At 48.0% G+C, this 27,244-nt stretch overlaps 1 protein-coding gene across 2 annotated transcripts in view; it reads right to left on the reverse strand.

Moving 5' to 3' along the window:
• Window positions 1-5,501: 5,501 nt before the first annotated feature.
• Window positions 5,502-27,244, reverse strand: part of FAM3D (FAM3 metabolism regulating signaling molecule D) — a 31,252-nt gene continuing 9,509 nt past the window's right edge. The window contains exons 3-11 of one of the 2 annotated variants that reach the window (XM_038410212.2): window positions 21,411-21,480; window positions 19,964-20,071; window positions 19,196-19,216; window positions 18,042-18,165; window positions 17,484-17,542; window positions 12,870-12,920; window positions 10,616-10,700; window positions 9,812-9,938; window positions 5,502-8,898 (exon numbers count right to left, since the gene is read on the reverse strand). In XM_038410212.2, the coding sequence (XP_038266140.1) occupies window positions 8,809-8,898; window positions 9,812-9,938; window positions 10,616-10,700; window positions 12,870-12,920; window positions 17,484-17,542; window positions 18,042-18,165; window positions 19,196-19,216; window positions 19,964-20,071; window positions 21,411-21,423 (678 nt within the window). In that variant the 5' untranslated portion in view covers window positions 21,424-21,480 and the 3' untranslated portion in view covers window positions 5,502-8,808. The remainder of the gene's footprint in view (window positions 8,899-9,811; window positions 9,939-10,615; window positions 10,701-12,869; window positions 12,921-17,483; window positions 17,543-18,041; window positions 18,166-19,195; window positions 19,217-19,963; window positions 20,072-21,410; window positions 21,481-27,244) is intronic. The other variant, XM_043517943.1, reaches the window with a different exon arrangement.

Below are 27,244 nucleotides of genomic sequence, written 5' to 3' on the forward strand. Positions count from 1 at the left end.
GGGCACCCACTGCCTCTTGTGGAGCTACCACAGCCAGACGGTTTTGTAGAAAAAGTGACTAGAGTCAGGCTCCTAAGGCCACGCTTAGGCACCTAAAGAAATGGGTGGATTTTACAAAGTGCTGGGTGATCACTAGAGTCCAGTACCTCCAGGGGGAGCTCTCCACCGCAGCACTGCTGAAAATCTGCCGGCTCAGCAAGCTGCTGAAATATGGATTTAGGAGCCTGACTTTAAAGTCCCCGTTTTTTGACCCGCCTTACTAATTGCTCAATCACGGAATCAAAAGTAGAGTCTCTGCACGGTGCCTGAAACCTGAGGGCCCCTCGGAAATCCTTCAGATCCAACCACAACAACCCCAGTGTTGATGGCAGGGTTGAACAGAATTTTTCTGAGAGACACCGTGGCCTTGTGGGAAATATTTACAACTTGAATTTAATCTGCCCTCGCATGGAATCCCTGCTTTCTGATGGGAATTAAACCAGCTGACATATTAACGCTGGCAAGGCATGAGGCATGTGTTATTGGAAAAGCTACTGCAGTTGTTATATGGAACTTGTTTCTCAGCACAGATATGGGGTGTGTGCATAAGCACTTGGCTTTAACAACAGTGTTTTTACAGCACAGTTGAGGACCTATTTGTGAGAAATCATGACTTCATTAAACGTATTGTAAAAGCACATAAGGCTCTTGGTACGAGGGTAAACGCCAGACAGGCTCCCGACGGTTTAAATATTTTGATAAGTCTGCCGCTTTTTGCAATAACCTTTGAAAGTTATTAAGGGGAATTTTGCTTTTATTTGTATTTAAGAAAAGAAACTGCAGCTTACTTTTCCTAATTGTTTTTAGGGTAAGGGGATCTAGGGTTTGAAGTCTAGAGGCCAAAGGTCCAGGCTCAGGAGTGCAGCCCCTGCCCTAGATTATTAAGAAGTGGATTAGGTATTTTGCATTGATCTGTGGACCTTTATTCTTTAGCTTGGCCTCGGCCTCTTTCTGAGGCAACAGAAAGGGCTTCTCTGTAATGTAACAAAATTGCCTTAATTCTGTGTGATTGAGCTCCTCATATTGCATTAACCCCAGGAATGCCACAGAGCAGCCTGCAGGAAAAGCATATTCCAGGCTGTATAAATGCTGCATGTTCTTCACCTAAAGTCTCCAAAAAGCCCACAGAGTGCCTGATTTTTTCCTCTTATTGACATCAATCAGACTTCTGAGTGGTTAGCACTCCTGACAATTAGACCTCAGCTGTCTCTCACTGGGCACCTAGGAAATGAGGAACACACAGATAATGGCCACCTGTGAAAATGCTGGTTTAAGTGACTTGTCCAATTTCTCACAGGAACATATGGCAAAGCCAGGGATAGACCCCACTTCTCATGGCTCATGCTCAACTATCTATCTCAGGATCAGCAACCTTTGGCATGCAGCCCACCAGGGTAAGCCCCCTGGCGGGCTGGGGCCAGTTTGTTTATCTGCTGCGTCTGCAAGTTCGGCTGATTGCGGCTCCCACTGGCTGTGGTTCGCCGCTCCAGGCCAATGAGGGCTGCGGGAAGTGGCGGCCAGCATGTCCCTCGGCCCGCACTGCTTTCCGCAGCCCCCATTGGCCTGGAGCAGCGAACCGCGGCCAGTGGGAGTCGCGATCGGCTGAACTTGCGAACGTGGCAGGTAAACAAACCAGGCTGGCCTGCCAGGGGGCTTACCCTAGCAAGCCGCATGCCTAATCTATCTATCTTATCTTATTTACTAGACCAGACCGTCCCTTCCTGCAATCATAAGAATGGCCATACTGGGTCAGACCAAAGGTCCATCGAGCCCGGTATGCTGTCTGCCGACTGGCCAATGCCAGGTGCCCCAGAGGGAATGAACAGAACAGGTGATCATCCAGTGATCCATCCCCTGTTGCCCATTCCCAGCTTCTGGCAAGCAGGGCTTAGGGACACTTCAGAGCATGGTTTTGCACCCTGCCCATCCTGGCTAATAGCCATTGCTGGACCTATCCTCCATGAATTTATCTAGTTCTTTTTTGAACCCTGTTATAGTCTTGGCTTTCACAACATCCTCTGGCAAAGAGTTCCACAGGTTGACTGTGTGTTGTGTGAAGAAATACTTCCTTTTGTTAGTTTTAAACCTGCTGCCTATTAATTTCATTTGGTGGCCCCTAGTTCTTGTGTTATATGAAGGAGTAAATAACATGTCCTTCTTTACTTTCTCCACACCAGTCATGATTGTATATACCTCAATCGTGTCCCCTCTTAGTCGTCTCTTTTCCAAGATGAAAAGTCCCAATCTTATTAATCTCTCCTCATACGGAAGCCGTTCCAGACCCCGAATCATGTTTGTTGCCCTTTTCTGAATCTTTTCCAATTACAATGTAATTTTTTTGAGATGGGGCAACCGCATCTGTATGTAGTATTCAAGATGTGGGTGTACCATGGATTTATATAGAGGAAATAGATTTTCTGTCTTATTATCTATCCCTTTCTTCATTATTCGCAGCATCCTGTTAGCTTTTGTGACTGCTGCTGCACATTGAGTGGATGTTTTCAGAGAACTATCCACAATGACTCCAAGTTTTCTCTCGAGTAGTAACAGCTAATTTAGACCCCATCATTTTATACGTATCGTTGGGATTATGTTTTCCAAGGTGCATTGCTTTGCATTTATCAACATTGAATTTCATTTGCTGGCCCTGGGGGCTCTTCTGCCCGCCTCAGGGATCCAGCCACCAGCCTGCATGTGGAGTCCCGTCCACTGACCCTGGGCCCGGGGGCTCCACCACCAGCCCCAGGGTTCCGCCTGACTGCCAGCCCCACAGGCATGGTCCCAGCTGCCAGCCCCACACCCGGGGCTCTGCACCCACCCCTAGCTGTGAGCCCAGCCTCTGCTGCCTTACCCCGTCTCAGTCCCCACCTCCCAGAGCCACATCCCTGCTCCTGGCCCCAGCTTTAGGGGGCGGTGAGGGGTGCAGACAGGGGTAAGAGGGGTGCAGCTCAGCACTCCCACTCCAAAAACTGTTCCTGCACCACTGCTGTGCACTGAATGAGGCAAGAACTGGTGGAAAAAATCATATGTGATCATGAAATTAAAATGAAAGAATCATGAACACAGTTTGTCATGGTCTACAATTACAGGTAACCCATGTTCTTCCTCCATCCAGCTCACCTGGTTGCTGACAACCGTTTTCACCTGCCATTAGATTTCCTAGCCCAGGCCATGCTCAAGATGCAGAAGGCAGCCTAATAGAGGCTTTAGGCCAGACATCTTCCCAGCCTTTATGCACTTGATGCACACAGGCGTTTCAGATCTGAATGTGGCTCAGCTCATGAGCTGAGCTGAGACACATCTGGGCTGGCCTGTTTTGCCGTATATATTTGTGAAATAGGGCTTTGGGGCTCTTGCTCCTCTTGAACTTGTACAGACATTGCCCTGCTCCCAAAGGGGCTCTGTCAAAGGCAGCCCTGCATTCTGAATAGCCCACGGGCTGTTACCAGATTCTGTACAACTCTGCCCTGAATAAGATCCACAGCAAACACAGGGAGTCACGTATCTACATGAAATCTTAGTAGGGACCCTGGTGAAGTTTAATCAGCATCAGATGTCTAGTGAGACTCCAATGCACAAGGTGAATCCCTACTGTACTAGGACAGCAGGCCTTGATTTTCTAGTAGAGATTTTAAACATACAGCCTGTGGTCCCAGCTCTCCTGCGGGAAGGTTTCCACCTACTGGTTTGAACCTAGAATTACAACTTGTTAAATGAAAAGGAGTACTTGTGGCACCTCAGGGACTAACAAATTTACGAGTTTTTTCATGAAGTTGACATGTTGACAAGTTGAAACTTGTTAAATGCATCCGATGAAGTGAGCTGTAGCTCATGAAAGCTTATGCTCAAATAAATTTGTTACTCTCTGAGGTGCCACAAGTACTCCTTTTCTTTTTGTGAATACAGACTAACACGGCTGCTACTCTGAAACTTGTTAAATGCGTTTATCACTCTTTCAGAACTTTCATTTCTCAATGGCCACAACTGTGTCTCTCAGTGAAGGGAATCAGTGCTGGATTCTCTCCCGACTCCTTTTGTTTTTTAACCACTGGTGTGTCCCCTGTAATTCCACTGGAGCTTTGCTTCCCTGGAGTTGCTCTGATTTCCACTGGTGAGAGGAGAATCAAACCCATGGGGTCCAGCACCTGTATCAAAGTTCTCCCCAGTCACTCACAGCCCAGGCTGCAGGCTGGCTCTTGCTTACCCATATGAGTAGGCAAGAAAATCTGTAGCCAGAAAGAGAACTGAGTGAAACAACTCTTGTGCCTCCCACAACCCAGGGAGTTCAACCCCCCATATGTTCTTGGCGGATGTCCAGTGGCTCCAGCCATAAAGAAGCATGTAAGTTCACAGGTTTGTAAAGACACAAGGGATCATTATGATCTGATCTCACATAACATGATTCCACCCACTAATTCCTGCATCAAGCTCCTAACTTCTGGTTGAGCATAGCTCAGAGAAAGATCCAATCCTGATTTCTCTCCATGGATCATGTCAGGGACATGGTCTGCTCATTTTAGTGCACGGCCCCAGTCCCTCCCCTGCTCAGATTTCTCACAGGAACGTCAATACGAGCTCAGTCCAGCGGATCATCTAGCATGGTATCCAGTCCCGGACAGCACAATGTCTTCCCCCCATTTCATGCAGACTGGGAAGATCCCTGCACAGAAATCCCCTTCTGTGCATGGATGGCCAAGGCATGCTATGCAACACAAACCTCCACAGCAGCAGCACCCACTATGCACTTCTTGATCCCAAACTGGTGCCCATATGGGGTTGCCAGCTTCTGTAAGGCAACCCTACTCTCTCTCTCTCCCCAGCGGAGTGGTGCTCTCATCCTGGGGGTCTGGCACTGCAGTGTTAGGACTAGCTCACCACACGGGGCCAAAAGTGGCTCCTTTCTCCTCCTTCCAGCCCTTTTCATCTCAGGGAGCTCCACGGGCAGTGAGTTCCAGAGGTTTGCTTGGTGCTGTGTGAAGAAAAGTTTTTGTATGGTTTTAAATGCTTAGACACATCCTTCTCAGCAGCATCCTTTTCTTCAACGAGCGAGGGAGAAGGGAAAAAGCAGCTTCCAACTGCATCTTTCCCATGCTTAGAAGTCAGATTCCACAGCATGTTAGTGGCAGAGTTGGGCAGAGTCCTGACTTTAACCACTAGTCCCCTCTGCTTCCCTCATCCATCAGCTCTCATTGCATATGCTGTAAAGGTCTCCATGACCCACACCATGCGCTCCTGCACTGAGAGGCGCATGGACCCAGCCAGGTGGTCAGCTGACCTGTTCACTGCACACGCCATAGTGACTTTTAGGGCTTTATTCTCAGGAGACTCTACGAGCTCAGATTTGGTCATTTGAAATGAGAAGACAAGGTTATTTTGTCCCAGTTACAATTCATCCACCCTTCCACTGCCCGATCTGGCCCCCCAGCTCAGTGACTCTCCCCAAAAATGAGCTGGTTAGCATCATTGGTTAGAAATTTTATTAGAGACTCAAAAAATCCCAAACTCCCCATTGTTCAGCTATTTGATATTCCCAGAACCAGAGACCCCGTATAAAGTAGATAATATATTTCTGATAAATGTCTGAAAGCAAGAAACCCACATCCCTGTGTATGTGACATAGAAGAGCAAACCCACTCCCGTCAATGATTCTGGACTCTCTGGATTCCCCACACTTGCCGGGTGAGCTGCTGGGACACTTGAGCAGGTACAACATGCAGTAAAGCCTCTCTGGCTGGCAGGAATCAAACCCAGGGAACGCCGACAAAAGACATCGCACACAACAACTTCCCCAGCCTCCCTGCTGGGCAAGGGGAGGGGAGAGAGGTGCTCCAGTGAGCCCTGGGGCCCTGGCAGTGCCCAGTACTTTGTCCCAAGGCTGATGGTCCATGTGAGACAACCAGGACAGGGCCCCCGTTGTGCTGGATGCTGTCCATAGAGTAAAAGTTGGCCCCTGCCTGTCACAAAGACCTTTCAAGCTGAGGCCCTGATTCTTGCAAAGACGTACACGTGAAGGTAACTTTGCATATAGTGCAAACTGTCCCATTGGAGTCAACAGTCCATTGACTTCATCTTTGGCCCATTGACTTCACTGGGAGTTCTGCTGTCTGGATTATGGCTCCTTCAGGTGCTAATAATCTAAAATGTTGACTTCACCTTCTGGTATGCAGGTATCCTGCAGAAACACCCTCTGGCGTGCAATCAGGTGCACTGACTGGGATCTGAATGACAGGACTGGGTACCATATATTGGAAGGCATCATCATGCCCTGAGAAAACTATTTGAACATAAACAACGAGGAGTCCTTGTGGCACCTTAGAGACTGTAGTGAAGCAAGACTCACTGCTGCAGCGCCTCCTGCTGGTCATCCTGGGAATGAGCTCTCCAGCCTCTGGAGCACCCTCTGCAGGCTGGTGTCCTGCTTGCTTGCGGGTCCCGTGTCCCTCACAGACCCTGGTGCCCCTCTACATCAGGGTTCTGCCCCCTGAAGTACCCCTACAGTCTGGGTCTCCCCTCCCCAGGGAATCCCCACCTTCTATCCCCACCTTGCCTCAGTGGCTACTGCCAGTCCCCATCTAGCCCCCGATCACTGGGGCGGACTGCAGTCTGTAAACCACTCATCATCGGCAAGGGGAGTTTGGACCTGCTGCTTTTGCCTACCCCTGGGCTGCCCCTCTGCAACCCCAGTACCTGCTTTAGGCCTTCAGCAAGGCCTGTAGGCTGGGGGTTTTCCAGCCTGGAGCGCCCCAGCTCCTTTTGCCTTTCCCCAGCCCTGCTCCACTCTAGGTACTCTGCTGAACTCCCAAGCAGCCAGGCCCGTCTCTCTCCACCACTAGAGAGAGACTGCCTGAGCGCCTGGCCCACAGCCTTTTATAGCTCCAGCTACGGCCTGATTGGGGCAAGGCCCCAGCTGTGGCTGCTTCCCCATCAGCCTAATCTTTGGCTCCCAGCCCCAGCCCTCTCCCAGGTCTGGCTGTAACCTTTTCAGGCCCAGAGTGGGTGACCATCCCGCTACAGAGACTAACAAATTTATTTGGCCATAAGCTTTCGTGGACTAAAACCCACTTCATCAGATGCATGGAGTGAAAAATACAGTAAGCAGTATATATATTACAGCACCTACTGTAATTTTCACTCCATGTATCTGATGAAGTGGGTTTTAGCCCATGAAAGCTTATGGCCAAATAAATTTGGTAGTCTCTAAATTGCCACAAGGACTCCTCGGTGTTTTCACTGATACAGACTAGCATGGCTACCCCTCTGAAACCTATTTGAAGATAGAATGTTAAAATGTTACATAGTTTCATAGAATTTAAGACCAGAAGGCACCATTGGGCCATCTCCTCTGACCTCCTGCACATCATAGGCCAGAGAATTTCACTCACTGACCCCTGTATTGAGCCCGGTGACTTTAGTTAGGCTAAAGGAGTAAATTCGTCAGGAGACTAAACTGTTGGGTGCCACAGGCAGGGTAAAGGAGGGACCATGGTGTCACCAATGCCTGAGGCTACTGCAATGGTGGGGAATTGATTAGGTGACGCATGCCCAGATGATCCAAGCAGGTGTTCCAGCCCCATGCTTCAGAGGAAGGCGAAACCCACTGGTCCCTTCCAAACTGAGCTGGGGGGAAATTCCTTCCTGACCACAGATCTGGGGATCAGTCTGACCCTGTACATGTGAGCCAGATTCACCAGCCAGGCAGCCAAGAAAGAGGATTTGCTGGACCACCTGAGCACTGATGCACCCTGCCCTGAGTCCTGACTCTGGCTGTGCCCAATCCCTGATGCTTCAGAGGAAGGTGAGAAAAAAAATCTTAGAACACATCAGTCCAACAGTTCACTGGGCAGAAAGATCCCTTCCTAACCACTGTAGGTGAACAGCTATAGTCCTGGAGCATGAAATTTGATTATAGTTATTCTCCTAATGCAGAACTGCAGGTGTTACGAGCATGTTGAGGGCAGTGCAGGGCTTTCTGGCCTCCCCGTGGCCCATGAAGGAAGGGAACGAACAGGGGGAGTCATAGATTCCCACATTCCAAGGCCACCATGACCTCCACCCCTCCCATGCCCCCTAAAGGCTTTAGAATTTCTCCTAGAAGCTGGGTTAAAGTGTATACTTAAAAAAGATATAAAAACTTGTCTCAAAGACTCCAAGTGACAGCGAGCGCACCACCTCCCCAGCAAGGTGTTCCGATGTTTAATCCCTCTTCTTGCTAGGAAATGGCATCTTATTTCAAGGTTGAATTGATCTAACCTCAACTTCCAGCCACTGGATTTTGTTCTGCCTTTGTCAGCCAGGCTGAAAAGCCCCCTGCTTGCCGATCTCTTTTCTTGGAAACAACGTGGGAGGATTTAACTGTTAAAATCACTTTTAACAACTCAAGAAGCAGAAGCTGAAGCAATTTCTTCCCAAGTAGTGTTGTGCACTTATTGTTTTGAGACAGACAGAAAAATTAAATGCTTGATATTGACACTACTGCCTTCACCTCAACATGTGCCTTATTAATATAATAAAGCAGCATGCTGAAAGATTAGACATTTGCTATGACTTCATAGCCGATGTAATACAACATAGCCTACACGTTTTTAAAGCAGCATTCAGACACCATTATAAGTTGGCTGGTGATTTGAAAACAGCCAGTTGGCTTGTGCTGTCCTGGAGCTGGGATCAGTTCATATGCTGGATTCAGCTGGAAATGCCGTCTTCCAGCCAAACAGGAATGTATTGTTAAATAAGGCTTGATGCAGGCGTTGTTCTGACTTCAGCACACTGTTAATCCATCTTCTTTGGGAGACAGCCTTCCATTTCCAGAACTTCCGGCCAGCCGTCATATTTGTTTTTTGCCGCTTCATTTTTTAAGTGCTTTGGAGGGGGAAAAATGAAATAAAGCAGAGGATTTGGCAAGGGCAGAAGGGAATATCAGATTTACAAGACGACAGATAATCAGTATAATGTGGGTATAATGTCATCTCCCCTGCATGCATTGTCAGCATGGCTTGGAACATGGATGTTCAGCCCTGCAGCACAGAGCTCTACCACTTGAACTAAAAGAGAAGCTCCATTAGCTGGTAGTGGTAGTAGGCTGTTGTCCTTTAGTGGACCTGCCATTTAGTTAGTGAATTGTATATGCAAGATGAAGGGTACATTTTCAGCAGACAGTGCAGAAAGTTCAGGTGCTTACCACTTAGAGTATAAAGATTATGCCATCACAGAATTATCAACCCAGTTCTGACTCTATACATTTTTGACCACACATGCGAAAGCAGCACCAGTGTGGGCTGGAAGGAGCAGCAGTGGCTCCAGGCTCCCATCTGCCTGTGCAGACTGCCTGTGCGGGAGCAGCACAAGGCTGCGTGGAGAGGAGAATACCTCGGAGACAGTCATGCCTTGGGGCACACGGGACATATCCCTGCTGCTGCTGCACAGTTCCAGTCACTGGGAGGCCTGCACAGTGTCTCTGTGTGGGACACGGGAACTGGGCTGCTGAAGGGGACGTTCGATTTGTCGGTTTGCATGCGAGGCCCGGCAGGTCCCTCCCGTTCCGTGTGGCTGTACAGCAGTGCAAAGGAACAGAGGGCAAGCTGTGGATTTGCCCGTGTGTGCCACATGGTCTCACCAAACTACAGCCAGAGCCAGGCACTTGCCAGGCTTTAAAAAAAACAAACAAAAAAGAATTTGTCTGAGTCAAACGAATACCTGCAGGAGACAGGACAGCCTGAATGGCTGACTACTAACCAAGGCCACAGGCTTCCTCTTGGGGGAGAGGGGAAAATACCTGTTCATAGGGGCTTTTATCCTTGAGCCCTTTTGTACCCACGAAAGTCCAGTTGTCTCGGAAGGCCAGCTTGCTCGCGTGGCTACTTCCCAGGTTGGTGAATAACTTCCGTGCTTCATCGTTCAGCCTAGGAGAAAAAGGGAAAACAGGTGAGCTGGGTAGCAGCTCCCTCATCCTCTCAAGGGAAGCCTGCATTGCCATTCCAGCCAGGTTCCGGATCAGTGCGATGCGCTCACCAGCGTAGTGCTGAGTCTTCCCATTGGGCATTATGCAACATGACAAACAGCTGTCACCTATTTGTTCTTTCATCTTCTGCTCTGGGGGAGAAGTGTGTGCAGGGGAGTGCTGGGTTTGGAGTTTTTAAAACCATATCATTATAATTTTTATAATAATTGGGTAATGTACCTGTTGTGATATGTTTGTTATAGACGGCAGGTCAAAGAAATGTGCCTTGCATTTGGGGAAGAAGGTGGGGAGGTTCGTGATGGTCCATAGCTCCTGGGGGACATTCAGTGCAGCTTCCTGAGCACTGGTGTGATGCATAATGTGTTCTCCGCCTGACACATGGTGACTGGCAAGCAGACAGCTGCATTCTGCATCGTCTGAGGTTTCTGAATGGTCTCAAGGGTAGCTCCCTGTAGAGCACATTATCTTAATCCAGTTTTGATTGCAATGCAAGGACTGTCTGTATGGACTTGGGTCTGATCCTGCTCCCCCAGAACCGAATGAGAGATTTGCCATTGACTTTGTGAGTGAAGAACTGGCCCTTGGAAATCAAACATCAGCTCCTTGGATTGTACTTACTTTGTTGCTGGATCATCGTAGGAGGCAACTATCACTATAGTGCCACTTTGGATTGCTTTCAGGAAGTCCAGTAACAGATTGCTATCTGGTAAAGAAAAGAAAATCAACGGAAACATTCTGCTAAAAGACCTGGTACCCAGCCACAACCAGTTTCCCAACAGATGTTGCACAGGGATAGTGGCCCAGCATAAGCACTATGTCCTACGGTCCTGGGAGAGTCCTCAGCCTGAATTGCAGAGGAGAATTTCACCCATAGAGTACAACAGCATTTTCCACGCAGCACATTGACGTTAAGAGAACAGACCTGTTTCAGACAATAAAGAGCAATGCAACTTTTACACAATTACACTTGCCTGGCATAATATGCATACTGGTTTCATTTAATCATGCTTTATGTTAGAAAAAAATTGCACAGAGATCTTACTGCAATGAACCTTAAGTTATTTGACTAGCTACTTGGATACTGAGGTCCTGACCATATGGAAAGGCTATGGTTTTTGAAAGATGGTGTCTGTCTTCCACTAATAATTTCCTTTTCAATTATTCTCTTTTGGGTTTCCCTGGTGAGCCAAATTAGCCCATTTCCATAAAGTATTATTTATAGCTTTCCTATCCAACATGGTTTAAATCTAAGTTCATCACACAGCATCATTTAGGCTAATTAATAAAATACCTCCTTGCTGATCAATCAGCTAAAAGCAACTGGGCTAAACTCATTAGGATCAAAGACAACTGCCACCTCACATACCCACTGGGCTGTTCCATGGAGTGGGTTGATGACCGGGCCTCAGATACACAACAACTGTGCTCAGAATGTTCTGCCTTGGGGAAAACCAGCTGAAAATTAATTTCTCCACATTTTGGGGTGGGATCAGAGCAGGTGCCGAATGCCCCCTCAGCACCTTTTATCTTCAATGGGTTCGAAGACACTCTGCAATTTGCAGAAGGTCCCTTGCACTTTGCACCATGTGCAGAGCTATTTTCTCCCACGGCCATGGTATGGAAAGCCATCTTTGCCAGCAAAACCAATGGAAGCAGGCATCTATTATTAATGTTTGCTCAGTAACTATGGAATTCCATTTCGCTAGCATGAGTCTGGTGGGAGCAATGGAAATGAAGATTAATGGCACATGGAACTAAACGCATATCTCAGGATCCTGATCCTGCAATTGGATACACCTAGGTGCAACAGTCTGATCCAATTGTATGTTTGCAGCCCTAGTTAGCTACATAAAATTGCATCCAGATTAGCTAGCACTTTGAGACTCCATTGCAACCATTAGATTGCAGAATTTGGCCTCTCGGATACTGACAGGTGGAATAATCATACTGGAAAGCAAAAAGTGCAATGGCAGTTAGGGAATTTCCCCCCATCAGACTGCAGGTTGGGTTCTCTGGCTGGAAGACACTGAGCAATGACATTCCTAATGGAGAACAGCTCCATGGAGATCCTTGGGGAGTTCAGCATACAACCTATGGATGAGCTTTCTTACAGAGCTAACAACACGTACTCTGCGCTTTGTGATCAACCAACTGTTAGATACATGTTTCAGAAGGGCTGGCATCTGGGCACTGTAGTATCTACATGACACAAAACGTGGGCCCAGTACTGTCCCGTTCACTCACAAGAGGCATCCCATTAAAACCAGCAGAATAATTCACGTGAGCAGAGAGAGGGGGATTTCTATAGGAAGATAAAGACTGTTTTTTAAAAACATGCTTTTAGATGGATGTGATTAATGCAGAAAGCTACTTAGCATCCATACATTGAATCTGTAATTTACTCTGTGATAGGAGGGGAAGAAAACAAGCTACATAAAACAAGATTGCCAAACCCCAGTGTTCAAAAATCATGAGTCAGGTCTCATTGGTTTAATAATCAGAAGACTTTAAAAATAATAAATATAGATCTTTTTATGCACCTTGTTTATTGAGACATTAGGGGGCACGTTTTCAATCTTTTCTCCATAGCCATGAGGGCCAGAAATGTCCTTTTTTTAAAAAAAAATATAAAACCCAAGAGTCTCATTTAATAACGTGATTCCAGGAGTAGGGGCTTTAAGGAAAACACCAAACAGAAATAGCAAGAGTTGGCAGCACTGCTTAGGTCCATTTCATTTTACTAGTGAGTAAACAGATGAGAAGGTAGAATGAGCTAGTTATCAATTCTGCTTGCAATTCTCTGGATCTTGCTACAAAAGATCTCAGCATCTTGCTGGTAGATGCTGACTGTTTAGGGAAAGCAAAGCCCTACCTCCAGAATACATGTCGAAGACGCCAGTTTTCATGAGCTGGCCATTTGTTCCTAAAGTGGGAAATGAAATAGAGCAATTACTTTCGAAACTGTAAGCTTTGTGACAGAAATGCATTGTTTAGTCCTTCTGTTCAGCTCATGTATCCAGTGGAATATGTGCAGAATTGCTCCTTGATGGAATCCTGCGCTTTGTAGAGGACGGTGCCTATGACTGGAACTATGGGATTTGCACAACGATCTGGTAGTGGGGAAAGGATCTAGCGCCATTGAATGAGCGGAGCTGCTACAATAAGTGACACCATGCTGAATGTTCATCAGTTCATTTTAGGTCCCAGTCCAGCAAAAGGGACCAACTAGAACAGATCCTTGTGCCACCAGCAGAGGAGGCTCAATGGAGATCCAGAATGGTCTGAGCTGGTGGATCCGATTGCAGGATTGGGACCATAATGTGGAATGAAAACATTAAATCAGGCAATGGCAGCACCCCCCGATCTGAGGGAGAGGGGCCCAAGCTGCCAAGGAGAGAAATGACAGCAGCAGAAGGAAAGCAGGGAGCGCTTTCACACAATTCTGTAATGAAAAGCTCAATGTGGATTGTCCCAGGCCTGCGTGAGCTATTCCTAGGAATTCCTAAGTGCTAAATTCACACCCCACAGAGTCCGTCAATCTGCAGCGATGCTGCTGATAAATGACAGTGAAGGTTTTCATTTTAAAAAGAGCAGAGTACGTTGGAGAAATGCAAGGTTCCCTAAGACCAACTTCCTACGTTAAACCCTTGGCCTCCTCAGTGGACCCACTTCTGCTCTGACACCTATGCGGCCCCCTGACATCTGTGGGGCTAGGTGGATGTGTGGGCAGACTTTGACCATCTGTGGTGTCTGTAGCCAGGCTCAGGAGCAGTGGGGGTGTCTCCATCTCCGTCTTTATCACACCACTGCCCACTCTCCCAGTCGGGCAGGAGCAAACTAGGATCGGCAGGAACTGAACGCTCTTGGACAGTCTCATGCCATGCCCCTCGGAGACTCCTAGAGGCTACCTGCTAACCCGCCCGGTGCATTGGAGTGCTGAGGTGTGACATGCAGGCGGCAGGCTGTGCTATCACTGATAATACCATCCCATGCTGATGGGGATGTCCATTCACTGCTAGATCACGCCCCTACAGATCTCTCTGCCTGGGTCTGCGGGATGCAGGGGAAGGGCCCGGGAGTCTCCTCGCTCCACTTCTGATGCAGCAGGGGGTTGGGCTCAGTCTATCTGGGGACAGGAGACTCTGGAGCAGCTGTGTGTCAACAGCACTCCCAGCCTCCCCAGCAGGGGAGGAAAGGGGACGGCCACGAGCTCACATCTCCATCCACATGGCCCAGGGGCAGGAGGAGAGGAAGAAGGGCAGGCTGTGGGCAGTCAAAGGCGGGTGCAACTGTCCTTCTCCCGGGCACTCCCCTGGCATCCCAGGCCAGCCAATCAGACGTGTTAGCCAGGATCCCGTGTGGGGTCCCCATGGCAGGTCAGCCCTGCTGCTCCCTCAAGCACCGGCTGCATTAGTTTCCAGAGAATGCTACTCAGTGCTCCGAACCTCACAGTGTAACGTAACTCTGGTCCTACTGACCTGTGCTGGGGCTGGGAAAACAGACCAGCTCTTCCCAAGTTGTAGTCTCCTGCCATTGGCCGTGCCTTGCCCTGCTTGCCACGGGCCACCCTGTCCCCATTAAACTCCCAGCCTAGCCACCAGAACAAGGGGAGTGGTTGTGAGCCACACAGCGGCCGTACTGGAAATGGTCTTTCCTTAAGAACATAAGAACAGCCATATTGGATCAGACCAAAGGTCCATCTAGCCCAGTAACCTGTCTTCCGATAGTGGCTAATGCCAGGTGCCCCAGAGGGAATGAACAGAACAGGGAATCATCAAGTGATCCATCCTATGTTGCCCATTCCCAGCTTCTGGCAAACAGAGGCTAGGGACACCGTCCCTGCCCATCCTGGCTAGTAGCCATTGATGGACCTATCCTCCATGAACTTACCTAGTTCTTTTTTTGAACGCTGTTATAGTCTTGGCCTTCACAACATCCTCTGGCAAGGAGTTCCACAGGTTGTGTGAAGACATTCTTCCTTTTTTTTGTTTTAAACGTGCTGCCTATTAATTTCATTGGGTGACCCCTAGCTCTTGTGTTATCAGAAGGAGTAAATAACACTTCCTTATTTACTTTCTCCACACCAGTCATGATTTTATAGATCTCTGTCATATCCCCCCTTAGCTGTCTCTTTTCCAAGCTGAAAAGTCCCAATTTTATTAATCTCTCCTCATATGGCAGATGCTCCATACCCCTAGTCTTTTTTGTTGCCCTTTTCTGAACCTTTTCTAGTTCCAATATATCTTTTGAGATGGGGCAACCACATCTGCAAGCAGTATTGAAGATGTGGGTATATCATGGATTTCGATAGAGGCAATATGATATTTTCTGTCTTATTATCTATCCCTTTCTTAATGATTCCCAACACTCTGTTAGCTTTTTTGATGGCCTCTGCAAATTAAGTGTATGTTTCCAGAGAACTATCCACAATGACTCCAAGATCTCTCTTGAGTGGTAACAGCTAATTTAGACCCCATCATTTTATATGTATAGTTGGGATTCTGTTTTCTGTTGTGCACTACTTTGCATTTATCAACATAGAATTTCATCTGCCATTTTGTTGCCATCACCTAGTTTTGTGAGATTCCTTTGTAGCTCTTCACAGTCTGCTTTGGACTTAACTATCTTGAGTAGTTTTGTATCATCTGTAAATTTTGCCCCCTCACTGTTTACCCTTTTTCCAGATCATTTATGAATATGTTGAATAGGACTGGTCCCAGTACAGACTCCTGGGGAACACCGGTATTTAAATCTCTCCATTCTGAAAACTGACCATTTAGTCCTACCCTTCTTTTCCCATCTTTTAACCAGTTACCAATCCATGAGAGAACCTTCCCTCTTATCCCATGACAGCTGACTTTGCTTAAGAGCCTTTGGTGAGGGACTTTGTCAAAGGCTTTCTGAAAATCTAAGTACACTATATCCACTGGATCCCTCTTATCCACATGCTTGTTGACCCCCTCAAAGAATTCTAGTAGATTGGTGAGGCATGATTTCCCTTTACAGAAACCATATTGATTCTTTCCCAACAAATTATTTTCATTATGTTCACTGCCATAGTATGGAAAGCTGTCTTTACCAGCAAAACCAATGGAAGCAGGCATCTATTATTAATGTTTGCTCAGTAACTATGGAATTCTATTTCACTAGCATGAGTTTTGTGGGAGCAATGGAAATGAAGATTAATGGCACATGGAACTAAACGCATAGCTCAGGATCCTGATCCTGCAATTGGATACACCTAGGTGCACCCTGGGCCCCTTTCACTGCTGCATTACCCTCATCTCCTGCCTGCACAACTCCACTGATTGCAATAGAACCACCTGGGCAGAGTAACAGTGGTGCTCCTGGGGTCTCTCTTTCTACCGGAGACGTTCTCTGATAATTGGCCTTTTGTCAGATTAACTTCAAGATGCCAAGCTGAGCTCCCATTGCGGGGGCATGGCAGCTCCTTCATGCTGGAGCTGGGCCCTTTCCCTGAAATGCTGACCAGAGAATTCAGTTCTCGGGTTAAGGATGCCAGTGAGCGGAGAGACAAAGTTACAGTGTCTTTTATTGTCTGTCCCAGTGGCTTATGCCCCAGCTCCTGCTAAATGGGTTCCTAAGGGGTGCCATGTTATGTCCAGCCGTAGGAGAGACTCAGGGCAAACCTACTGATACCTGACCACCTTCCATTAACTCTGCTAGGGTGGCTTGCTTAGCCTGCTTTCCTCCCCGTGGGGGAGCCACCTGGTTAAAGCTCTGTGCTTTTTGTGGGGACTGCTACTTAAACCCTGAGGTGTGTTGACACCCATTGATCCCTGAACCTCCCAGCCATTTTCTTAATGCCACTGTATCTTTCTGGAGACTGGCAGGATGAGGGAATTGGCTCTGTTCAGTGCCCAGCCAGCAGTGTTGGTCTGTGTTTCTGGGGCCAGTGCCAAATTCGGCATCGGGCCAGTGATTTTGCCCACTCTGGGAAACTCAGCAGGGGGTACTGGGACTAACAGGGAGAGTACAAAGAAAAGTTAAATGACCAGGGAGGTTTACTCCAGGAATCAATATGTTTTTGGTCAGCAGCCAATAAGGGGCCAAAGCCTGAAGTCCCTGCTCCAGCAAGACTAGAAGAAAACGGAGTGAATGCTGTTCAACAGGAGTTTGCCCGACTAAGGACTTCTGGAGTGGGCCCAATAATGCTACTTAATGCTCTGCAATGCAAAAGTCAGATCTTCAGCTGGTGTGAGCTGAAGTCATTGGAACTGGGCTGACCTCCACTAACTGGGATCTGGCCCTGTATTGGCTGGGCAAGCATTAGTTAATTGAGAGACAGCAGACTCATAATTAAATAGGTAACTAGTTATATACCTAGAACCAAGGAGTCATTACTGATCAGTTACTCATGGAGGTGAGCAGCTGCCCAAATGCATCGAAATGGCTGGGGCTGCAGTCGGTGCGGGACAGGGCACCCTGTGTAAAAAGGAGAATGATTCCCACTCAGAGAACTCACCATTTACTAGTGCGATGTTTAACCCTCTGCCAACGTTGTTCTTCACGCCACTCATGATACTGGAAATTAAGCGCAGAGCATAAAATGGCAAGTAGCATCATCCTAGCAATGTCCGTGCAAAGGAAAGAGCCCAGCACGGCCATTCGAAAAGGGTGTCCGCAGGGTATGGTTTAGGCCAGCTGCAATATCCATGAACACAGCAGCAGGGAGACCTGTTTTCAAAGGGGTTTCAACCCCATTTATGCCTATGCCCATCACCATTGTTACCCAGCAGGCTTTCTTCTCCTGTTCTGTGAGCAGGTGCTTTTCCCAGATTCCCCCCACGCACAGCCCACATACTGTGTAGGGTCCAAACTTGTCTCTTGCCTGAGTCTGCTTTTGTCAAGCAAAGAAATTAACAACATGACAAAGAGCGGCTGAATCCCTCTCCCTAGGCTTGGCTGCTGCTAAGGTTCCTCCCTCAAGGCTGGTTAGCCAACCCCTCCAAGTCCTCTCCCAAGAGAGTCCTTCCTACCTCCAGTGTAACATGGTGTTTTGGTGTGCTATGTCAGTACTTACATCGTATTTTCAAAGCACATCGAAGGCCCAACAACATTGGCTGCTCCACTCATGACTTTAAAGGCAAAAGAGCTTTCGGGACAACTTTTTTGATTACCACACTTGTTTCGTGGGGGTTGGGTCACTGAAGGGAATGAAGAGCAGACTGTAAATTGCACTGCATTGCACAGGCAGCCTTTGGACATTTCGTAATCTAGGTAATCTGGTGAGAGTTTTCAATACATGGGCCAAATCCTGAGGGGACTGACTCAGTTTCTCTAGACATCAGAGGGAGTTTTCATCTAACCTGAGCAGAGATTTCAGTGTTTGGGGCACTGGGTGAAATTCATCCCTGCACAGTTGTGAGGGGTGGGGGCATCACCTTGGCAGAGCACCACACAGGTTTATTGTTCCGATATTGGCACACAACTATTTCGGGCAGAAAAGGGAGTCTGAAATAACTGCTGCATCTCTCAGGAAAGAGATGGGCTGAGGTAAGCTCCAGTAGCCAGTGAAATGGAGGTTGCTGAGCAAAAAGGCTCATTTAGCTGAGTCCCTTTGAAAGTTTAACGAGGGATCAGTGTATCTGGAGGGGGTGAATCAGGCAGGGCCTGGTGCAAGCTTGTGTGTTGCTGGTGCAGAGTGAATCGTTTGCCATCACTAGCAGAGTGCAGCGTCCAGAAGGGGTTTGTCCCGCCCCAGTCAGCGACTTTCTCAGCAGACAGGTGAGTCCCAGATACAGCATGTCCATCGAGTGGAGACTGCTGCTCTCACTGTGTGCAGTAGCACCTGGGACCCTCGTCTAACTTCCGGCATTGCATGGGCTGGAGAACCTCGCCCAGGGATTCCTGCGTCCAGCCCAGCACCTCGCTGTGAGCTAGAGCGCATCTTTTGGAAAGACACGAGCCTCGAGTTGGCGTGCTTGGGAAGGCTCGCCTTGGAGGGGGCCGCTTGATATGAATATGGGGGGGGCAGAACTGGGGCCTTGGTGTGACTCTCTGGCAACAAGTCAGGCCCCAGGGATGAACTCCTGGGCCCACTGGAGTCACCAGTAAAACTCCCAGGCACTTCAGTGGGGCAGGATTTCACCCCTTGCCTCCCTCGTTCTGCCAGCACTTCTGAGAGCTCCGGGCGGCTCCGACATGGTACAAATGACATGAGAATGGTAAACTCACTGGGCAGGTCGGGGCTGAAACCTGGAGAGACACAAACAACAGCATTACACTTCTGATTCATCCTGCCCTTTTGCCGAGCTGAAAGAGAGACTGGGCAGCAAAGGAAGTGATTGGAGGAGGAAGGCAGGTGTCTGGCTAAACAAGCCCAACCCACTGTTCTGGATTAACGGGGCCAGCTGGGGAGACCCACCGCTTCATAGAAATACATACATGAGCCTAAATGAGAAAAGATGATTTATCATGGACTAACTGGACGCAGAGCCAGTAAGTGCAGGGGCAAACATCTATGCCCCAAGCCAGAACATCTACACTGCTCTTTATAGCCCTGCAGTGCCAGCCCCGCAAACCCCAGTCAGTTGACCCAGGCTCTGAGACTTGCTGTCACCGGTCTTTTTCTGCTGTGTGGACATACCCTATGTGCCTAGCCCATGGCCCATGTCCCCACTGTGGGCATTAAATGGCGCAGAGTTGGAGGACTCGGTGCAGGTGATCTAGGTGGGCAAGCAGGATGGAGAGTATGCTTCCCATGCAGACTCACTGCAGAGATGGATGCGAGATCTTACTGTGCAATTCCTGTGCCCTGAGTAAATGGGTTCTGTGGAGGGAATATTGGGCAGAATACCCTATCCAGCCAGAGGCAGGACCATGAGAGCTGATAGGATCAATATTGCTACAAATGACACATCCCATGGAGACACCTATTTCCTCCAAGGGGAAGCCTCGGACGTATTCCAGGCTGGCCCCAGCTGTCCTGGTAAATCACCGTACCCAGCCAGCTCCGCAATCTGACGACCTTCCAGCCAGTGTTGAAGTACGTCTGTACAAAAAGCCAGGTGGTGCCCAGTGAGAACAGCACAGCCGCTATCCGGATCAGCCCTGCAAAGGGAGAGAGAGACAAGCGCGGTAAGTTGCAGCGCTCTGGAGAGTGGAGCAGCTCGGCCACCTTGCCAGGAGCTGAGAGGAGCTCATTTCCTGCCACTTGCCGGGGACCATGGGTCACTCTTAGAGAAGGACGCGAGTTCCTGGCAGAATTCTCCTCCGACCTTTGGAGAAGTAAAACGTGACTCTCTTTCTTTAGCTGCCCGAGAGCCTCCCCTGCAGTCAGAGCCAAGGGAGCAGACCCCTGCCCCCACACAGAACCCCTGTGGCCCTGCACTGGTGCAGACATCCACCCCCGTGGAGCCGGGGCCCAAGTAAGGTAGGCCATCAGCGCCAACTCTGTGCCTGTTATTTGGCTGTGCCTGCATTCTAGTGGGTTTGCTAATGGGTCCTGCATGTACCAAGAGATCGAGTGGTAAGAGCACGAGACTGGGAGTCACGTTCCACCACTGGCCCACTGTGCGACTCTGGGCGAGCCGCTTGGCCTCCCTGTGCCTCAGTTTCCCCATTCTGACATACAAATAATATGGGCCTCATGGGGCTTAGCCCGAGTTACTGGGGCTGGGTTTGATGCACTGGGTGGAGCTGCTGGTTTGTGCTATGCAGGAGGTCAGTCTAGAGCAGTGCTTCTTAAGCTATCTGGTGTGGGGGACCGGCAATTTTTTCCCCAATGTGTGCACAGACCAGCAGCTGATGGCTTGCGGACCGGTGCCGGTCCGCGGACCACCATTTTGAGTAGCACTGTTCTAGATCATCATAATGTTTCTTCTGGCCTTAAAAATCTTTGGCTCTATTAATGAATGTTTCTATAGTGCTTTGAGGTCTGTGGGCAAAAGATGCTACATAATTGCAAAGCATCTCTGAGATGTTCAAAAGCCATGTAAATCCAAGTCCTTCTTGAGTTCCCAGAGCTGGGAGCCTCCTGACTTCCCCACCTAGTGACTAGCTCCCATTGAACAGCTGTTAATATAAATCTGATTAGTGTTTGGTTTTAAAGCAACGGTTAGTGGAGCAGAATGCTCTGTCCCTGCCTTGGAAATATGATTGGAGAAAACATTTATATTGCATGTGAATGGCTGTTATGGAACCAAGAACCTCTTCACAGTCATCCCCAGTCTGGAGGGATTTCACTGGAAAAAAGACAATAGGCTGAACTGTATAAAAGTTATTAAAAAAAAAGGCTGCACACTTATTGACATGTAGATCCTTTTCTACCACTCTGGCTGAGCACAGTAATTTAGAGGTCTTCATGCAAATGAAAAACAGGCCCAAAGAATAAGAACAAAGAGCATTTTTTATAATCATTATAAAAGACAAATATCCTCTCGCCTCTTACCTGTCAACCTCATTGTAGCGTTCAGGTACAGTAGAATTTGGACTGTAATAAAAGATCACAGGTCAACCTGCTGAAACAGAAAAAAATTTTAAAATGTAACTGTCCTCCAGAAAAAACAGATAAGCAGTAGATTAAAGAGTTTACTTGCTGCAGTAACACTACTAGAGCATTTTTGCAATAAGATGTCACACCACAGAAGCATCCCATTTTATATATTTCTCCCCAGACTGGATTCAGCTGCCATGGCTCTTGTAGAGCTATTACAAGTCATTTTTATAATCTTCAGAATTTTTATAATTTTGGGCTCAATTATATGAGACCAGCATACATTGTTTTAAACTTACTTCATTTTTAAGGTTTCAGAGTAGCAGCCGTGTTAGTCTGTATTCGCAAAAAGAAAAGGAGTACTTGTGGCACCTTAGAGACTAACAAATTTATTAGAGCATAAGCTTTCGTGAGCTACAGCTCACTTCATCGGATGCATTTGGTGGAAAAAACAGAGGAGAGATTTATATACACACACAGAGAACATGAAACAATGGGTTTATCATACACACTGTAAGGAGAGTGATCTCTTAAGATGAGCCATCACTAGCAGCAGGGGGGGAAAGGAGGAAAACCTTTCATGGTGACAAGCAAGGTAGGCTAATTCCAGCAGTTAACAAGAATATCAGAGGAACAGTGGGGGGTGGGGTGGGGGGGGGAGAAATACCATGGGGAAATAGTTTTACTTTGTGTAATGACTCATCCATTCCCAGTCTCTATTCAAGCCTAAGTTAATTGTATCCAGTTTGCAAATTAATTCCAATTCAGCAGTCTCTCGTTGGAGTCTGTTTTTGAAGCTTTTTTGTTGAAGGATAGCCACTCTTAGGTCTGTGATCGAGTGACCAGAGAGATTGAAGTGTTCTCCAACTGGTTTTTGAATGTTATAATTCTTGACGTCTGATTTGTGTCCATTCATTCTTTTACGTAGAGACTGTCCAGTTTGGCCAATGTACATGGCAGAGGGGCATTGCTGGCACATGATGGCATATATCACATTGGTAGATGCGCAGGTGAACGAGCCTCTGATAGTGTGGCTGATGTGATTAGGCCCTATGATGGTGTCCCCTGAATAGATATGTGGACAGAGTTGGCAACGGGCTTTGTTGCAAGGATAGGTTCCTGGGCTAGTGGTTCTGTTGTGTGGTGTGTGGTTGCTGGTGAGTATTTGCTTCAGGTTGGGGGGCTGTCTGTAAGCAAGGACTGGCCTGTCTCCCAAGATCTGTGAGAGTGATGGGTCGTCCTTCAGGATAGGTTGTAGATCCTTGATGATGCGTTGGAGAGGTTTTAGTTGGGGGCTGAAGGTGATGGCTAGTGGTGTTCTGTTGTTTTCTTTGTTGGGCCTGTCCTGTAGTAGGTGACTTCTGGGTACTCTTCTGGCTCTGTCAATCTGTTTCTTCATTTCAGCAGGTGGATATTGTAGTTGTAGGAATGCATGATAGAGATCTTGTAGGTGTTTGTCTCTGTCTGAGGGGTTGGAGCAAATGCGGTTATATCGTAGCGCTTGGCTGTAGACAATGGATCGAGTGGTATGATCTGGATGAAAGCTAGAGGCATGTAGGTAGGAATAGCGGTCAGTAGGTTTCTGATATAGGGTGGTGTTTATGTGACCATCGCTTATTAGCACCGTAGTGTCCAGGAAGTGGATCTCTTGTGTGGACTGGTCCAGGCTGAGGTTGATGGTGGGATGGAAATTGTTGAAATCATGGTGGAATTCCTCAAGAGCTTCTTTTCCATGGGTCCAGATGATGAAGATGTCATCCATGTAGCGCAAGTAGAGTAGGGGCATTAGGGGACGAGAGCTGAGGAAGCGTTGTTCTAAGTCAGCCATAAAAATGTTGGCATAGTGTGGGGCCATGCGGGTACCCATCGCAGTGCCGCTGATTAAAAGTAAAACTATTTCCCATGGTATTTCTCCCCCCCCACCCCACCCCCACTGTTCCTCTGATATTCTTGTTAACTGCTGGAATTAGCCTACCTTGCTTGTCACCATGAAAGGTTTTCCTCCTTTCCCCCCCCTGCTGCTAGTGATGGCTCATCTTAAGTGATCACTCTCCTTACAGTGTGTATGATAAACCCATTGTTTCATGTTCTCTGTGTGTGTATATAAATCTCTCCTCTGTTTTTTCCACCAAATGCATCCGATGAAGTGAGCTGTAGCTCACGAAAGCTTATGCTCTAATAAATTTGTTAGTCTCTAAGGTGCCACAAGTACTCCTTTTCTTTTTTCATTTTTAAGACCACCCTTGGCTACTCGCCACTTATTCTTTGGACCCACCAGTAATGTTTTACGTTCTACTTCAAAATGCATCAATTTTTTTTTCTATCTGTTGCCAATTATAATAAGAATAATGAGTTTTAAAATTACTTGAAAATTGGATAGCACATTCTTTATTACAGAATATTTCAAATCATAGTTTTGTTGCATTTCATAGCTGGATAAGCACATTTCTAATCCTAAGGAGTGCTAAGCACCAGGTGGGGACATGGCAAGGCTTGACCTTGACAGGTTAGGGAAAGTTTATTGTCACAAACAGCGCCATCCAGCCTCAGAGCATGTATGACATGATTTTGCTTGCATCCCAAAGTGCTTTTTTAAGAGCTGGTGGTGCCTCCCAGAAACCAGCCTGTCCAGGACTCCACTCCATGGGCCTTTGCTGCATTCCTGCAGGAGATCAGTGTGGGGCTGGAGTGCCCCACCAATGCACAGATCCCAGAGAAGGAACTTACGTCTGGCTCAGGGAGAGTGGAAATGAGCTGGAGGGAAAGATATGCCCTGCCTTATTGGCCCAGCAGGTCTGCCAAAGCCAGCAATGGTCTACCAAAGCCAGCCCAGCCAGCCGAGTGCCTTACCCATACGACCCTGCATTTAGAATGGGCAAGTTCTTATATTCTTAGCAAATTATTGCCCCTTCTCCCCAAGTCTCTGCTAAGACAAAGGGTTTCAACCAGGTTACAAGGCTGTATTGGTTTTACTTTTACTTGATGCGAATATTGAAGTATGCCAAGGAAGAGTTAATGACCCTGGGCTTACCAGCCCAAGCCATGATGTGGGACAAAAGATTGGCCTTCTTTTCCTTAGGTGCATTTTAAAGGAGCTCCAAAGCTTGCTCTCTGGGTGGTTGCTTCACATCTAGGTTTATTATTAACGTGATAAATATTTTCTAAGCAATGTATTGCCAGTTAGCAGCACCGTGGGGTTTGCAGACCCCAGAAGCCCTTATTTACAGGAGATAATATTCTGGCAGTTAATTTACTCCAGTGAAATATTGTTCATGCCCCAGTCACTGGCCTTGACTGTATGAATCAAGGAAAAGAGGGGCCAAAGTCAATTTTTTTTTCTTTTCAGCCAGTATTGAGGTTGTAGGTATTTCTCTGGGCTGGCGTGAACATAAGAGACACATTCCTCTCTACAGCTTCAACGTCCAAGGAAAGAAAAAGTAGGAAATTCCATCCTGACTGGTTTTACTGGAGTCCTGTTATAATGTGAGAAACTAAGAAACTGGAGAACTGCTCCTGTAGATCCGTCTCTGATTCCCAGTAAAGGCTAGACAGTGGAGACTGAAGGGACTTTGCCAGATTTTAGCTGGCTGAGTATTCTTAGCATGTCCATAAAAAATAATCCTTTAACTGTGGTCCAGCCATTTAGGACCATTTACAATCAGGGGTTCTCAAACTTCATTGCACTGCAACCCTCTTCGGACAACAAAAATACTACACAATCCCAGGAGGGGGACCGAAGCCTGAGCCTGCCCGAGCCTCACCATTTCACTGATTTCAAACGCACCGAGGAGCCGGCTGAGTCAAGCCCTTTGGGCGAAGCGTCGGAGACTTGCAAATGGACAGCTCTAAGGAGATCAATGGCAACCACCATATGTGCTGGGGAGTTACCAGCCCAGCCCTCTCCAAAAAGGCTCTGTTTGTGGGAGCCTGCCTGCTCTGTCTGCCAGCGGCTATAAACTCGCGCCCACGAGAGCAGAACCAGGCCAGCACTGCGGCCGCCAGCCACAGCCAGGCCAGGAAGAAGAAGAGGGGGTTCTGGGGCAGGAGCGTCAGCCCGAGCTGCCCAGCTCCTCTTCTGGCTTGGAGACTCAATCCATTGCTCTGGCACTGGGCCCAGCTTTCTGCAGTTCACCGGGCAGGTGGCTCTTTGCTGAGCGGACACAGAGTACTCTCCTGCACTGCAGTCTCAGGACAGCACGGCAAAGGCTATTTATCAGCCAGCCGAACGAGGTCCCTGACAAGCGCATCCTCAGGCTGTAGCTGCTGCGACTCCCTCCTGCTCTGCCTGGGGCAAAGGCATGAGAAAGGAGGAGACCTGCAGCCTCCACCTTCTTGTGGCACCAACGTGTCCAGCAGAGGTCCCAGGCTCGCCGGAGAATGAGACTGGCCGAGAGTCACAGGAATAGCACCTAGGCCCGGAGACTGCCACGGGCACCATGAACGGCCAGACCTGCTCTGCAGGGCCTACGCCTCCTTCAGCCTCTGCTTGCAGCGCCTTACTCTCCCCCGACTCCAATTCAGAGGAGTCTGGGAACACAGCGTGTGCTTCTTCCACCTTCAGCCTTTCTGAGCTCTGGGCTCCCAGCCTGCCCGGCCCTGAGTGCAACACCCAGGACTGAGTCACCAGAACTCCCTGCTCTGCCAGGAGGAGCATGAAGCCAGGGAGTCAGATGGGGGCGGGAGGCTCCTCCCTCCCAGGGCACTGCCAGATTTCGGGCCATGCAGCCTTTTCTGGGATGACGTGGGGGAGGGGGATCTCTGTGAGCAGATCCTGTGGCGATTTCCTCTCCCTGCTGTGAGTATTGCCAAAAGCCAGGAGACTGCTGGCACCACTAACATAAAACGGGATGGAGCCTTGAAAATCCATGTGCTTGTTTTCACACCAATATCCCAAGCAATGAAAGAAACCAGGAAAGGGAGATACAGAAAATATAAGGATGTAGGACGGAAGGGACCTCCTGGGCCATCAAGTTCAATTCCCTGCTGTCACAGGCAACCCAATCCCATCATCCTCTTCATAAAATTAGCAAGCTCCATCTTCAAATGAATTAGGAGTTCAGTCAGGGGAAGGAGTGTGTCCAAGAAGGCTTTTTTCCCCTTGTTTCCCCTTTGCACTGGCAGCGGCTTCACCCCCAACACAACCCCATTCTAACTGGCCCCAAATCCCACTTTAACAGGAAGAGAACCACTCCCAGGAAGGCTCTTGCAAAATAATCTACAGAACCAATTGCTTCCTCCTCTTGCCCAGCTTTTTTCCATCACACAATGTGTATTCATCTATACTCTTGTAGATTTTGCTGCAGGGTATGCAGAGAGATAAATGGCATATACGCCAATATACAATACATCTTTCAGCAAGTCATTTACTTGTTTGTGCTGTTTGTCTCTGATGTAACCCCAAATGAAACTCATTGGATCAAATCTGCCCCTGGTGAAATCCCCAGCACTTCACTGCAGTATCCCAGGGATCATTTCATCCCACTATTTCTACGATGTTCCGACTGATTTTGGAAAATCCACTGAAATGCAATGGAAGAGGAAGCAACTAGCCAGAGAGAGAATAGAAAGGAAGAAGTTGTGGAAGATGGTGGGGGTGGCGGGGTGGTGAAATGTACAGATTGTTTGGCTAAACAATTAAAACCCTTTCCAAGAACAAATCGATTTCTTAATAAACATTATCCAGACAACACTTTTCCTCCTTTACAGGACCCCTGTCAAACACTGACATTAAAGGAAACTCTCTACCCGTTAGATCTTGGATCTTTCCAAGATATTGTTTGCAGCAGTCA

The sequence above is a fragment of the Dermochelys coriacea genome, chromosome 7, assembly GCF_009764565.3.
Source record: "Dermochelys coriacea isolate rDerCor1 chromosome 7, rDerCor1.pri.v4, whole genome shotgun sequence".
Taxonomy (NCBI): Eukaryota; Metazoa; Chordata; order Testudines; family Dermochelyidae; genus Dermochelys; species Dermochelys coriacea.